Source organism: Apodemus sylvaticus, chromosome 20 (assembly GCF_947179515.1).
Source record: "Apodemus sylvaticus chromosome 20, mApoSyl1.1, whole genome shotgun sequence".
Lineage (NCBI taxonomy): Eukaryota > Metazoa > Chordata > Mammalia > Rodentia > Muridae > Apodemus > Apodemus sylvaticus.
This window is the reverse complement of record NC_067491.1, coordinates 42,272,570-42,288,297: the sequence shown is the minus strand read 5'-3', so window position 1 is coordinate 42,288,297 and position 15,728 is coordinate 42,272,570. Positions and strand designations below refer to the sequence as shown.

At 41.9% G+C, this 15,728-nt stretch overlaps 1 protein-coding gene across 3 annotated transcripts in view; it reads right to left on the bottom strand.

Moving 5' to 3' along the window:
* The window catches only part of Cfap54 (cilia and flagella associated protein 54), a 301,539-nt gene that overhangs the window by 166,398 nt on the left and 119,413 nt on the right, over positions 1 to 15,728 (bottom strand). For all 3 annotated transcript variants that reach the window (XM_052165291.1, XM_052165292.1, XM_052165294.1), the window contains exons 35-39: positions 13,639 to 13,826; positions 11,231 to 11,458; positions 3,602 to 3,825; positions 3,365 to 3,500; positions 2,052 to 2,163 (exon numbers count right to left, since the gene is read on the bottom strand). In XM_052165291.1, coding sequence (XP_052021251.1) covers positions 2,052 to 2,163; positions 3,365 to 3,500; positions 3,602 to 3,825; positions 11,231 to 11,458; positions 13,639 to 13,826 — 888 coding nt within the window. The remainder of the gene's footprint in view (positions 1 to 2,051; positions 2,164 to 3,364; positions 3,501 to 3,601; positions 3,826 to 11,230; positions 11,459 to 13,638; positions 13,827 to 15,728) is intronic.

Genomic DNA, 15,728 nt, shown 5'->3' with positions numbered 1-15,728 from the left:
ATGAATTCCTCTCCGAGGAATCCGCAATCTCTTTCATCTTAGAATTCTCGGTACCTTATGACAGCATTTATAACTTAACAGATGCTCAGGAAGAGTTTGCTGAGTGACTGGATGGCTGGAGGACCAACTGGACAAACAGCTGAATGACCAATGATACATTGGCACATACAGAAAATTAGTAGATAAATAATAAGTGAAGGAATTGTAACATCCAAAAGGAAAGATTCCTGTCCCAGAAACATAGACATTTCATTGAGGTTTAGACTTTTGATGTGTGTTGTAATGCTAAGTACAGGTCCCCAAGACCTAGTTGCCCCAAAGATAAGAATGTCAGCACAAGGGAGGCCTCATGAGACAGTCCTCACGCAAACCCAAGTGACCATTTGTGACTTTGTCCCCAAGCTATTTCTGATTGGGTAAATAAAGATGCTAACAGCCAATAGCTGGGCTGGAATTAGGGTTCCTGGGATTGAGGATGGAGTGTGAGGGGAGGAGAATCACAAGAGAGAAAAGAGATGAAGAGGAAGAGAAAGTCACCATGGTTCAGTGAGTCATGAAAACATGGCCCTGAGGGCTGACCAATTGGAGTTAAAAGCAGCCCAGATGAAACATACTAAGTAATAACTCAGGGTTATCAATAGGAAAGTAGATTCTAATAGCACAGAGGGTAGATACATGCTCAGTTCTTGTGCTCTTTAAGCCTTATTGTAAATAATAAAAGTTAGATGTCTTGTATTCAGAAACTGACCAAAGATGGGGTAGAAACCCTGAATTGGGATTAAAAATTTCTACAGCACAATTGAGAAGCAAAATACAGTGTAGATTTTATTTTTATTCTCCTGGTTTTCTTCAAAGAACTATTTGTGTAATTGTGACAATACAATTAGATATGTTTGGGCTTAGATTTATTTTATTTTTATCTGCATACATGCATATATGTCTACATAAGTGCATGCCACATGTGTGCAGATACCTCCAGAGGCCAGAGACAGAAGAGAGTGTCGAACTGCCCCGAACTGGAGTCACAGGCAGTTATGAGTGACACAGTGCAGGTGCTGGGAACGGAACTCACAGCCTCTGGAACCACAGCAAGTTCCCTTGACTGATGAGCCATCTCTTCAGCCCCTCTGTTTTCAACTTATTCTGTTGCCTCCGTTCTACAAATTGCACTGGTGAAAACATTCTGGAAGTTTCATCATGTGAAAGCACATGTTTTAGTTAGGGTTTTATTGCAGTGAAGAGACACCACGACCACAGCAAACACCTCTTAAAAAGGAAATCATTTCACTGAGGTTGGCTTACAGTTCAGAGGCTAAGTCTGTTGTCACCGTGGCAGGAAGTATGGCTGCACATAGGCAGACATGATGCTGGAGAGTAGAAGAGAGTTCTCCATCTGGATCACCAGGCAGCAGGAAGAGAGAGTGACACTGGGCCTGTCTTAGGCTTCTGAAACCTCAAAGCTCCCACAAACCACCCCAGCCCCAGTGACGCAACTCTCCCAACGAGACCACAATTACTCCTACATGGTCACATCTCCTAACAGTGCTACTCCCTATTGGCCAAGCATTCAAACAGTTGAAGCTATATGGACCATTTTCATTCAAACCATCAGAGCAAGTAAATCAAAGTATCACAAAGCCTTTTCCAGCTTGCTGATTATAAGATAATAAAGCCAACAACTTACCACGGCATAGTCAATGGGACCCTTGTAAAATGAAGAAGGATATGGAAGTTGCACACACACACACACACACACATACACACACACACACACTCCCAAGAAGAGCAGAAAAATGTCCAGTCGACTTTTCTCACCATTTCTCCTTTTCCTTTCCTTTCCCTTCAGCTTATGAAAAAAGAATTTTCAACATCCAGAAGTGTTCAATAATCCATGTAGGAAATTCGCAGCAACATAAAATGATAACTATCAAATGGTTTATTTTCAAGTAAACCTGAGAAATAGATTTTACTCGCCATGGTGGGAGAGCTGACATACAGACCATGAGAGTGAACCGTAAAGAAGACAGCGACATGGTAGAACTGGGTCTGACCTGAAGTGATGAGTGACTTCAGGGGGTCAGAGCTGCCTTCTATCTCAGCCAGGTTCTTGGGTGTGGAATGATCAATCTTGAGCTGCTTCCCGATGAAGTTTCGACAGGTGATCTTAAAAAGACAAGCACAGACCGTTTGGGCATGTGCAGTTCAAAGTCTGGCTTCCTTGGAATGTGTGTCTCAGCCTCTGTCCAGACATGAAACAGTACTACAAGTAAAATTTGGTAGAGAATTCAGTCCTGAGGACTTTGGGGAAAACAGGGCTACGTAATTTTCCTATTTCTCTTGTCCATAGCACAGCTGGGAGAACATTGGAGGTTAAGTGCAGCAATCACAATATGATCTCCTGATATTCTCTAAGTTCATGGATCTAAATACATATTCCATTATGTGAGTTGAAGCACGTCTCAAATACAGGCTTTTCTTCCAAAGGCAGGTTTGGTTACAGCCTACTCATAATTAATGCAATTTTAACTTCCTTGATGAAGATTTCAAAGCTAATTGTTTCTACAGTATTGTGACAATCTCTTGAACAGATGTTTGAGTCCTCAAATTAGAAAACATGTGAAAACAGAAAAATGTTTAGAAGAAAAGAAATTCCCTTAAAGAGCCCAAGACCCTGTTCCCACCAGGTCTCAACTCCCATCCTTTGGTCTAACCAAAACCAATCGCTCAAGATACTCAAGATAGCTTTTATTCCAGTCTTCACTGTCCCTTATGGGCATTTCCATAATGAGAGGGAAACAGTCTGATAAGATGCAAACTCCTTCCTACAGTTTAATAAGTGCACTTGGATGACCCATCCTCTCTCTGGGTTCTTTAAGCAAATCTTTATTGAACACCAGTGTGTCATGCACTGTTACACACTGAGAGGATGATGTAGCATCAGAGAGAAAAACAAGAAAAAAATGTCTGTTCTTAGGGAATATATTCCAGACATTGGGTTACAAGAACAAACAAAATACTGTGATTAATTTTTTCTATGTCTTAAAAGTTACTTTTTCATTATTTTAAAATTAACTCAAACAGAAAACAGGTCCTCTGAAGATCATTGTGGTATATAGAAACTATTCCTGTTGTTTCTCAGGAGTGTGTGAGCCCTGACTTGGACAAACATTTTTTTGTGCAGAAGGCCTACACTTTAGGATTTGTGATACCTGGAAAGCGCTGACCGAGGGCAGGCTGACAGTAACGTCTGTGGATCTGAGTGGAGGATGCCCCAGTGAAAATAACACTTAACTGGCTCCTAAATCCTTCCCTTCCCTGTGTGACAACTGGCAGCCATGGCTGAGTGAGAATCAGCCCAGCTTACCTTCTCTCCATTTTCAGCCTGGTATCTGGCACAAGCCTGTCGGGAGAGATCGGGGCCATCCAGCTGTTTGATCCTCTGGACCAGTTGGCGCTGAGCATAAACCAACAGCGGTGTCACTTGCTCTGTGTACCTCTCACTGGGCCGGGGTAGAGAATACATTGAAAAGTTAACTTGAGCTAAAAGACCATCCCCTAAAGAAGTCTATGACTTTCCGTTGCCTTTGTGGGCCGGACATACTGTGAAATGATGTTGAACTGAATGGCAACAGACACCAGCGTCTCCCACTTCTCTACTTGGTATAAAACCTCCAAAGACTTCAACACAAAGTCGTGGATCCATCTCAAATCTACCACGTTGACATCATCCAAAGGATGTTCAAAAATCAGGCTGGAACCTCCATTATCAGATTTGATGTTCCCGTAACAGCTAGGAGTGCTGAACTCGCCTTTCTCTTCGAACGGCTGCAAGAAGCACACGGAGATACAGTATCCAAATTTCAGGTCTCGCTACACATTTTCCCGCTCAGTGTGATAATGGAACACAAGAAGGGAAAATTAACGTTTGGGTGACTCACAGCTTTGTAATGGGAGATGGCGCCGTGTGACGTGATGAGTCTGTGGTGAGGGAAATGTGCTGGATTTCTGCTCGCTGTAATTGACTACAGCCAGCAGATGCATGTGGGCTGCTGGTGACATGGGACATGATGGTGCCACTGAATTGTTTATTTTGTTTGGTTTTAGCTATTTCTCATTTTAACAAAGATAAATGACAGTCGGTATGAATTAGGCAGCAGGGACTGAGGTCTGCTCTTAGTATGTATTCATTGCTGACTTAAGTAAGGACATTAAGCCAACATGATAAAGCTTTTAGGAAAATCATGTCGTTTGTACAACAGATAATCGTTCCTGGTATGTTTGGCCCATTTACCAATTCCTTAATATAAAAATCAATGTTGCGGAGGTATCTTAGATAGGGTTACTATTGCTGTGATGAAACACCAAAACCAGCCAATAGCAAGTTGGGGAGGAAAGGGTTTATTTGCCTTACATTTCCCCATCACTGTTCATCATGAAGGAAGTCGGGACAGGAACTCAAACATGGCAGGAACCTGGAGGCAGCAGCCAATGCAGAGGTCATGGACTGTGCTGCTTCCTGGCTTTCTCTCCATGGCTTGCTCAGCCTGCTTTCTTAGAGAACCCAGAACCACCAGCCCAGGGTTGGCTCCACCCACCACGGACTTGGCCCTCTTCCATCCATCACTAAGAAAATGTCCTATGGCTTACCCTATGAAAGCATTTTCTCAACTGAGGTTCCTTCTTCTCAGATGACTTTAGCTTGTGTCAGGTGACATAAAACTAGCCAGCACAACTGACTCCTTGTCAACTTGACACACAAACACATCACTATTAAGCCACAACCTTTTTTTTCTTATTTATCCCCAAGATAACATATTAATCTCAATATCTAAGTTTAAAATACTTTCCAATTTTAAAAAGCCCTACAAGTCTTACAAGCATTTTAAACATTCAGTCTCTTAAAATCTAAACATTTTTTTTAAAATAGAAATTATAAAGGCATGGGCTCCTATAAAATAAAAAAATAAATTAATTAAATGCTTTTTTATTTTTTTACTTCAGAAAGAAAAACAAGGACACAGTCACAATCTGAACAACAACGCAAAGCCAAACTCCAACTCTATAAATAACTTGAAGTCCAGTATCTGGGATTTACCCACAACCTTCTGGGCTCCTCCAAAGGACTTGGGCAGCAATTAAAAGCACATGAAACTTATCTTCTCAGCCTAGGCTATCTCCCCATAGTGGTCATCCCATGATGCTGGTATCTCCAAACAGCTGGGGACTCTTGTCACAAGAGGATGGCACTTTCACCAACAGCTTCTCCTAGACTCTCTTCAAGATACCAAGCCTCAACTTCTCTGCATGACCCCTTTAATCCTGAGCCTTCAACTGCTAATGTACCTTCCACCTTCGCCAGTAGTCTACAATCCTAGGAGATGCTCACTCATCTATTGCTAAGTTTAGCTTCCAGCAGGAAGTACAACCTTGGCCTCTGGAACACTGCTTCTGTGTGCTGACTCTGAGAAAACACTTCTCAGATTTCACCCTGCTGATGCTGCTCTCTTCTTAATCACTGCCAATTTCTCAGCTCCAGCTGACCAGCATCAATTGTCCCAGTAAAGAAATGGTTTCATTTTAGCTATTCTGGTGTCTTGTTAATCACAGCCAAGTCTTCAGCCCCAGCTAACGAGAACCGCCGGCTCCTCACTCAAAATATGCAATGGCACCAACTGAACTCTTTAAGTGACTCTCAAACTTTCTCTGGGACTTCACAAGCCAGGCCTCCATCTTTTGCATTTCTCTCGATATTCTTACCTTCTAACCTTCCACAGAACCGCTCACCAAGCTTTGAACACTCTGTAACACTGCTTCTTCTATACCAAAGTTCCAAAGTCTTCCCGAAATCCTCTCCAACATGGGCAGGTCTGTCACAGCAATACACCACTATCCTGGCACTAAGTTCTGTCTAATTAGGGTTACATTCATGTGATCAGAGACCCACATCACTGTTCATCATTAGAGGAAGTAGGGACAGGAACTCAAACAACAGAGCAGGAACCTGGAGGCAGGAGCTGAATCAGAGGCCAGGGAGGGGTGCTACTTACTGGCTTGCACCATTCAACTCGATCAGCCTGCTTTATAGAACCCAGGACCATCAACCCATGTATGGTGCCACCCACAATAGGAAAAGCCCTCTTCCATCAATCAATAATTAAGAGAATGCCTTACGGGCATGATGGAAACCCGATCTTATGGAGGGATTTTCTCAACTGAGGTTCCCTCCTTTTAAACGACTATAGTTTTTCTGTCAAGTTGACATAAAAACTAGGCAGCCCAGGAGAATTTTATAGAGAGGCCAGATTTTTGTCCAGATTAAAAAGTTACTATTTTAACTACAACTGTGCTTATTTCCCACGAGACCTGATGCATATGCGTATTCCTCTGAAATTTTCTGCAGCAAATCAAAGTACATAAGGTCTATCTAAGGGCCAGGCTGTAGCTCAAAAAGCCAACTGGGCTCTGCTCCTACTGTCCTGGTGCCTCATTAAGAGACTGAAGGCGTTAATGGAGGTGGGGGCTGAGCCAGAGTCACTCCTTCCAACAAGGTGATGCTTGCCATGTGGCTGTGGAGGGTCAGAGATGCGGAGGTGCTGGAGCTGGGAGGGTCCACTGCCCTGGAGGGTTACTCCTTACACAGTGTCAGGCCAGCACGTGGAGCATGCTCAAAGGAAACCCCGTCCTGAGTTGTGAGCCCAGTTCCCAATCCACTGACTGGGGCTGCAGTGTCACATGTGTGTGTAAGGGGCTAGCTTCAGCTCCTTCCTCTCAGATCTCCAAGGGGAGGCCTCAGCACTTGGCTGCCTCTGGTCAACCTGTCCCACTCAGTCCTTTCTGGCTTCCCGTGATGCACTACAGGCATCAGAGTCATTTCTAGGATGAGGGTAAGGAAGTCCACGGCAGTGACATCATCACTTTCCAAAACAGAGTTTACTACCAACAACGCTGGGATTCTACCTCAAAGTGTCTTATTTAGCTTCCCACCTCTCTCGATGGACACCAACCTGACAGGCAAGGGCAGGGGGAGCATCTGATCAGATAATACCAAGAAGCATGCAGGGCTGACACATCAGGACTGAAATGGCACTTAAGAGTATGGGTTTGGGTGTGGTCACAGTCCGAAACTTTAAAGATTTAGTATGTGCCACGTGAAGTTCTTTAAAATGTTTAATTGAGGACAACTTAAAGCACTCAAAACAGTAGAGACAATAATAAGAGCCCCTGAGTCCCTGAACCTTCTACAGGCTTCCATAGTTTTCAAGTTTTAGGGTATACTCATTTTATTATTTTTTAATTGCATCCCTAAAATGGCATTAATAGATCTATAAATAATGCAATATAGCCTCTAAAGAGTGAAGCATTCATTTTATGAAAACATAACAGTGATATTGTAATCCTGCTTTTAGAACAGACAAAAATAAGGGCTGAGCAGATGGTGCAGTAGGCAAAAGTGTGCATCACCCAAGAGGGAGGTCATGAGTCTAAATCCTCAGATGGTGTATCAACACCAGGGACAGTAGCATTGGTGCTCCCAGGGAAAAAGGGGGTGGGCACAGGAGCTAGAGGACCAGTTAGCCTGGCATACACAGCCCAGCTCAAAACAACAAGGAGACTTTGGTTCAACCAAAGCAGGGATCAAGGATCAGCATGCGAGGAAGTCTGTCCTCTGACCTCCACATGCACGCTATGGTGCTTGCACACCTGCAAACACACATACATGTATGCATATCACTCACATGTGCACACATGCATGCACACATAGAACGCCAACACACACACACATATCAAAATCCTTTAAAATAGTTCTTCCAATACCCACACTGACAATGCTCTCACTTCTTGAAATGAGATTTACCCAAAACCCAAGTACTGAAGTTTGGTTATATCTCACATCCTTTTTAATCTATGATTTCATCTCCCTTTTGAAAATTTCATTTTGTTTTTGAAAAAAACATGTAGCTTCCTGTAGAGTTCCCGGGGGCTTGAATCTATTGGTTGCATTCCCAAGGCATTCTTTGAAATGTTCCTCTGTCAACTACATTTGTGTCAGCTAGGAAGTCTGACTGCTTGAGCTGATTACTTTGGGATTTTTTTTCTGACTGTCATACTCCAAGCCACTCTTCCTGTGCTTAATCCATTCACTAAGGACTGACGAATTTGATAGTGTATTTCCAACAGCCTTTCTTCATTTACTACCGGAATACTTGCATTTAAAAAGCTTGCCCCATAGTTTTTTTTTTAAAGATTTATTTATTTATTATATGTAAGTACACTGTAGCTGTTTTCAGACACTCCAGAAGAGGGCATCAGATCTTGTTACAAATGGTTGTGAGCCACCATGTGGTTGCTGGGATTTGAACTCAGGACCTTCAGAAGAACAGTCGGTGCTCTTAACCGCTGAGCCATCTCTCCAGCCCTCCCCCATAGTTAATAGAGGTAGAATAACCCCATGGGGCCCTGATCCTCTTTATTGAAAAATGGACTTGAAGCATATTCTACATGCTAGCTGTTGCCACTTCCTCTGGGGACCTTTGAACTGCATTGCCTCCCTTGTCATTTTTTTAAAAAATGTGTACATGGTCTGCCTTCAGATTCTCCATCTGTACCATTCACATGCTGCCTTCTTTGGGTCAATACCATAGTTTCCCAGGTATTACGGCTTTAATAAGCCTTAAACTGGGTGGTGGGTCCTGAAAGGTCACTCTGCTCTAAAGACCTTCTACAGTCCTGGGGGCTGGAGCCAAGAAGATTCCCTCTCATTTGCATTTGCCTATAAATTTCAGAACCGTCAACATTTTGGAAAAGTGCCTTTGGATGTCCATGGACCAAGAGATCAAGCTGAGGATAAGCATGACTTCCTGATCGTGAACAGGCGACAACCTCTCTTCATTTCCTTGGGTCCTCTTCAACTTCACCTCTAGCATAGGAGAGTTTTCCATGGAGAAACTGTGCTCTGGTTGACAGACAATGGGTGGATTCTATCGCCTTTGTGTCTTGGCTGTCGTGAACAGTGCTCCAGGAAATATGGTTGTGCAGGTGGACCATTGACAGAAATATTTCTTCAAGACCAAACTGGGGTTAATTGCTGAGGAACCGCTGTCCTGTTTCCATAATGATTTCATCAACAGTAAGTGCCCCACCCCTTCACACCATCATTAGGACCTGTCATCTTGTATAATTTTTATGTAACTATCAGCCCAACTGGGAGAGCTTGGTGTAATTCTGACTTGTGCCTCTCTGCTGATCGATGATGCTGAGGACTTTTTAATTACCTTTGGAATATTCGTATGCCTTTTTCCATTTGTTTAGGTATGTATTTATTAATGAATATGTCTGTGTAGGCATGATGTGTGGGAGGCAGATGTGTGTGCTGTGGCATGCATGTGGGGGTCAGAGGACCATTTTGTGGAATCAGTTCTCTCCTTCCCCCTTTGCATGACTTTTAGGGATTAAATTCAGGTCACCAGGTTTACACGTGACAAAACCTTTATGCACTGAGCTATTTTGCCAGCATGTGAACATCTTATTTTAAGAGATGTCTATTTAGCTCTAGTTCTTATTTTTGATCAGTACATTGAGATTTCTTCTTTTGCTGTTTAGCTGAGTTCCAAATGTACTTTAATATTGATTCTTTATCATGTCTGTAGTTGACAGATGTTTTCTCTAAACAGTTTTCTCTCTGTCTCTTAAGAATGATATAACATGTATGTGTATGTTCACATGTATGAGAGAGCATGTGAGTGTGGTGTGTGTGCGCATGTATATGCAAAGGTTGAGCACTCTCCTCAGTCTCTGTCTGCCTTATATACTGAGTCCGCGCTTGTCATTTCAGCTGGCCCAGCCATCCGGATTGCACTAGAGATTCCGTTTTCCACGTTTTATGCAAGAGGATTATAGGACGCCTGCTTCAAACTCCAGTCTTCACACTTGTGTGACAGGTCCTTTATTCCCTGAGCTCCATTCTTTATGGCCCTAAGTTATCTCTTCATTCTGCTGGTCATTTTATTTGCTGTTTAGATCCTTTTGAGTTTGATGTAGTCCTACAGACTAACGCTTTACTAAGCCCCGAAGTGTTGCAAACTCAGTTTTACTTTCCTTTCCCATTTCAAAGCCATGATGTCGTCAATGTAGCTCATCCACCTTTCGCGTTTGTCGTTCTCAATGACACAGCTCTTCCCACATCTTTATTTTCTTTTCCCCCATCATTAGTAATGCTATAAAGCACCTGAATTGTTAGTGGATAATTTCCTTTTCTTTTCTTTTATTGAAAATACTTTTCTCACATAACATATTCTGATTACAGTTTCCCCTCTCCTTGCCTCCCCTCCCATCCAAATCTACCCTCTTTCTGTCTCTCATTTAAAAACAAACAGGTTTCTAAAGGACAACAGTACAGTAAGATATAATAAGATGAGATGAAATGAACACAATGGAATTGGACAAAAACAAACAAACAGAAGGAAAAGAGCCCAAGAGAAGGCACAAAAAAAAAAAAGAGACCCACTGGTTTGCACACTCAGAAATCCCATAAAAATGCTAAACTGCAGGCCATAGTATATGCTCCAAGGACCTGTAGTGTAAAAAAAAGTAGAGATATGTATGTATTATTATGTATAATACATATAATATGTATGTATTAAATACATATAAAATATATATATGTATTAAAATGTAGAATAATAAGATATAATAAAAACTAAAGGAAAAACCCTGACATGACCTTATGAGACAAGAAACCGCAAAAGATGGTGATGAATTTGTTTTCTGTTGACCATCTACTGCTGGGTGTGCAGCCTACCCCTTACAATAGTTTGTTTTCCCATTGAGACTCCCTTAGAGGAAACTAAATTTTTATGTGCAAGTGGTTATCAAGTGGAGATGGCTTCTGGGTTGGGGATAGGGGCTTGTATCTACTTCTCCCTTCAGCTTTAGTACCCCACCTAAATGTTCATGCTGCCTCAGTCTCTGTGTGGTATGCTTCTTAATATGCAGAATATTTTCTTATGAAGAAATGTTATATATAACAAACTGGATTTTCAGACTAAGATTTTTTAATTAACATTAATTCAAGTTATGCGCTGTGAACAAATTTATAATGAGAAGCAAATGAAAAACAGACAAACCAAATGGGGACACAAAAAAAAGTATCAATGTCTACTTAGCCCAAGTTTCATGATAAAAGACATTTTTTAATTGGATACAATAAAAATAATTACCCAGATGCCCTTACCTTGATAGAATTGGTGTTCTGCAGCTTTATCAACATGTCAATAAGTAGTTCTGCGCCCAGGTAGAACGGTAACACACAGATACAGAGAAAGTTGTCCTGGCTAATAGGAAAAGTTTTGCAACTATCCACAGTCTGCTTCAGTAGTATTTGCAGCTCCCGGAAAAAGTTCCAGAAGACCCTGCAACAGTTCTGCAGTAGAGTCCAATAGCCACCGCGGTAAGCAAGAACCTAGGACAAACATCACATTCAGTACCACAAAGGTCCAGAAGTTATTGCGGTCTAGAAAACTTTATTATTTTTTTTAATCTTCAAACACATATGTCAATGATTAAAAAAAACTACTAAAAACATTTGTCATGTACCATTCACAGGCTTACCACTGTGACATGATATTTACATCATTAGCTGGTCTGATTCACCAATCCTAAGAAGCCTACATATTCTAGTACTCGAGCAATAAGGAATTGATGTCTAGGCTAATTTTCCCATAGTTCTCAACCCACTGAGTGAAAAAGATTTACATCATATTCATAGCCAGAATCCCAGGTGCTGGGGATACAGCAATGAGCAAGAGCATTCTGCCTTCCTGCTGCTTAACTTTCCAAAAGAAGACCAAGAGCAGAAAGGTACACAAAAATGGGTTTTCAGCGGAAAATACATTTTATTTTAAAAGAAGCAAGAGCTGGAGAAATGATGCAGCAGGTTAGGACACACAGTGCTCTTCAGGAGGACCTGGATCTCATTACTAGCACCCATCTCAGATGGCTCACAACCACCTGTGACTCCAGTAGGGAATCCCATGCCTCTGGTTGTCTTGGGCACCTGCCCTCATGCGCACATACGCACAGAGACACAGAGAGATGTGTGCAACATACACAAACAGAGAGGAAGAGGGAGAGGGAAGGAGAGAGAGAGAGAGAGAGAGAGAGAGAGAGAGAGAGAGAGAGAGAGAGAGAGAGAGAGAGAAATAATTTAAAAATTAATTTAAAATAATAAAGCAGAAGTAAGTCAGAACTGGCAAGGAATGAGAGGACATGTTAGCTGAGGATCAGGAGAGAGTCCTTCATGAGGAGGAAGGGTATGAACAAGGACCTTGAAGTAAGCAGTTTTTGTGAAGATTGGGAGGAGGGGAGTGCTAGAGACTCAGAACAAGAACAGAAAGGACAAAGGGCTAGACTGAGAGCCCAGGTAGATGGGAGTGGCAGCAAGATGAGCTGAGCTCCCAGCAGAGAGCAAAGCTTGGCTCCTCTGATGCTCTGGAGCTAGTAGGAATGGGTATAAAATTGGATGCTCTTGGTCAAGGAAATGATTGGGGTTTAATTGTCTTTTTGTGAATTTACCCTGTTCATTCAATGGAGAAAACCCAAGTGTCCATTCTTTCGTCTTTAAATTATAGTGGTCCTCTCCCCTTTCAAGATGTTTTAAGCATATGACTTTTCTGCTGTGACTAAAAACAAACTAATTTCTTTCTGTCTAATAACTCCAATCCTGAGGTGAGCTGTTACTTAGTATTTTAGCTGCATGAGTGGAAAGATGGCTGCAGAAATGGGTCCATGGGTAGGAATGCCGTCTGCATAACCACAAGGACCTATGTTTAAATCTCTAGCATCCACATAAAATGCCAGGCATGGCCACTGCAATACATATACTGTACCTGTGACTACTGCACTGGGGTCAGGAGCAGTGTTGGCAGAGACAGAAGGATCACTGTGGCTTACAGGTTACCATCCTAGTTTAAGGTCTAGTGAGATACTCTGGGACAGACAAAAAATGCATGAATGATGGTGCAGGATACTCAATGTCCTGACCTGGACTCCATAGACAAACACTTGCACCCATATGTACACAACACACACACACATACACACACACACACACACACACACACACACACACACACACACACATACATGAGAGAGAGAGAGACAGAGACAGAGAGAGACAGAGAGAAGGAGGGAGAGAGAAAGAGAAGCATTAGCATAAATGGACATAAGTAACTGACAGAATCAGGAAGTTGAAACAAATGTAGGATCTTCAGAGGGTTGTGATACCATAGGAGTCTTAGCAACATTGGGGACACATCTAGTACTATCACAAAAGACTCCCATTTCCTATTCATTGTAGAAAAGCAGTCAAGGCACATGCACCATCACAGGTTCTTCATGACAACCATGTCACCAAGGAGTCTCTGGGTGCAACGATGACAGCTAAGTAAAGGATCTTATGTCCTCTACCCCACAACCAGACAGCACATAAATCTTTAGTATCATATCAGGCAAACCTGAGAAGTGGCTGAGGCAAAACCTAGCAAGAAGATGTCTGTATGTATTAAGTGTGCATATCCTACATATGCAAGTTTATGGGTGAGTCTAGCCTAATGCATGAGCAAAGAAAAAGGAATGCATTACCATTGCTCTCCTGCAACACGAGAAGATTTTCATAAAATGATCCAGGCCCCAAAGCAGCATTCGATCCTTCTCTTTAATATTAACACCAATGCCTAATTGAGATTCTGATTCATAAATTGTCTGTGTTTTTATCTTGGGAACGTTATCCTCACTTTTGGAACTGAAAAGTACAGATAAATCTTCTATATCTATATTCCAAAAATAAAGCAAAACACAATCAAAAATGTAACTCAAAAATAAAACATAAAGCATAAAACTATCAAAAATATACATTTACATTCCCATAAAGGTGACGTATGTCGTGTAATGATAGCACGTTACATAAACTTGTAGAAGGGATGGGTCAACCAAAGACACAGTGAACCAGGAGAGGTTTCCATTAAAACTAGTAACAATAAATAAAAGGCCCTTAGAAGTTGAGAGACAGAAGACATGGCTGACCCAGGGGGTAAATATGAAGAAGAACATTCCAGGCAAAGGGAGGGGCAAAAATGAGCAATGGAATGAAAGAAATGAGCAGATGTTGGGGAAATGGTGACAAAAACATACTTTTGGCCTATTGAAGGGAGGAAGGAATTAGAGGGAGGTAATTTGGGAGTGAGATGGCTGGAGGAGAGAGGAGAGACCGGGTAGAGAAAGAGGGAGAATGGGAGGAGAGGAAGAATCCACCATGAGGGAAAAAGACCTATGAGCACATGGCCAGGAGAAACATTAAGTATCTGGGGTACACAGCTAGGGAGGTTGCCAGTTTAGCAGTTTGAAGAGTAGATTAGGGGTAACCCCCACCCCTGTAATTGTCAAGGCCAAATAAAATAACCATGGACTGAGTCTCATTTCTTTGTAAGCTAGTCAAGGATAAGCTTAAACTGGTTGTACTACAGGCACTGTCATTTAATCTTCCCAAACACCCATTCCCAGGGCCTGCACGCTCTCATCAGTAGCCTGGCCACTCATTGCTCAGCTAAGGTGGCATCAGCCCAGAATTGTCCCACCTGCCACATAGCTCCTCTCTCATAGGTGTCTCAAATCCAATGCCCTGTCTCTAATATCGTAGTGGGATGAACTTAGGCCAAGCTTCATATGTCAATAAATTTACAAAAAAAAGAAAAAGAAAAAAGAAGAAAAGGAGAGAAAAAGGAAGGAAGGAAGCAAGCAAGCAAAGAAACAGATTTTATATCTATGGAATTTTTCTTCAGTTATGTGGATAGTCATAATATGATATATGAGGACCACTCTACACCTAGAAGAATCAAAGTCATGTCAAATACCTTACTATGTACCAATGCTGTCAAGGCTGTTAACCAGCTGCTGAGAATCCTGATCAGCAAGAAAGTCCATAGCGCTTAAATGTCAGCAAAAAGGGTGTAAGAGGAGGCTCAGTAGACAAGAGAACAACTGCACTTCCACGTGACCCGGGCTCGCTTCTCAGCACCCACGCGGCAGTTCACAATCACCTATCATTCCAGTCCCAGGGGACTCAACTCCCTGTTTGGATCTCTACTGCCATTAGATATACACATGTTGCACATACATAGAAGCAATCAAAATACACATAAAATAAATATTTTAATAACAATATAAAAAAATCTATATCGATGGATTTTTAACAGCATAAGGACACTAGAAACAAAATTTTATTTGTGAAATGGGTAGTAGTCAAGGTAGAAAAACATATTGGTTAAAAATAGCATTTCACATTCTTTCATCTTTACAGGAAAGGGTAAAAAAATCAACCAAATTTGACAGGCAAAAATGCAGCACAGCAACCCGATGTGAGGATCTCTATGCCTATCTGACTACAATACCCAGAGACTGTAGAAACCAGACTATAAAACGGCACTTCTTGTCCTGTAAGCAGAATATTATTTCACTCCCCTCAAAGTACACTTTCATAGAAGATGTAAATTCCAGACTGTCGGACAACAGTGGACTGTCCCAAGTTCAAAATCAGCTATCCTGACGGTACTTTTGCCTGGCAATATCAGTACATTGGTGGAATCTACTTGAAAAAGGAATTCCATTAAGATATCACACCTGCTAGCAAAGCTTCTGGAGCGAGCTTGAACATGAAGGGGTTCTAGCAGGGCATG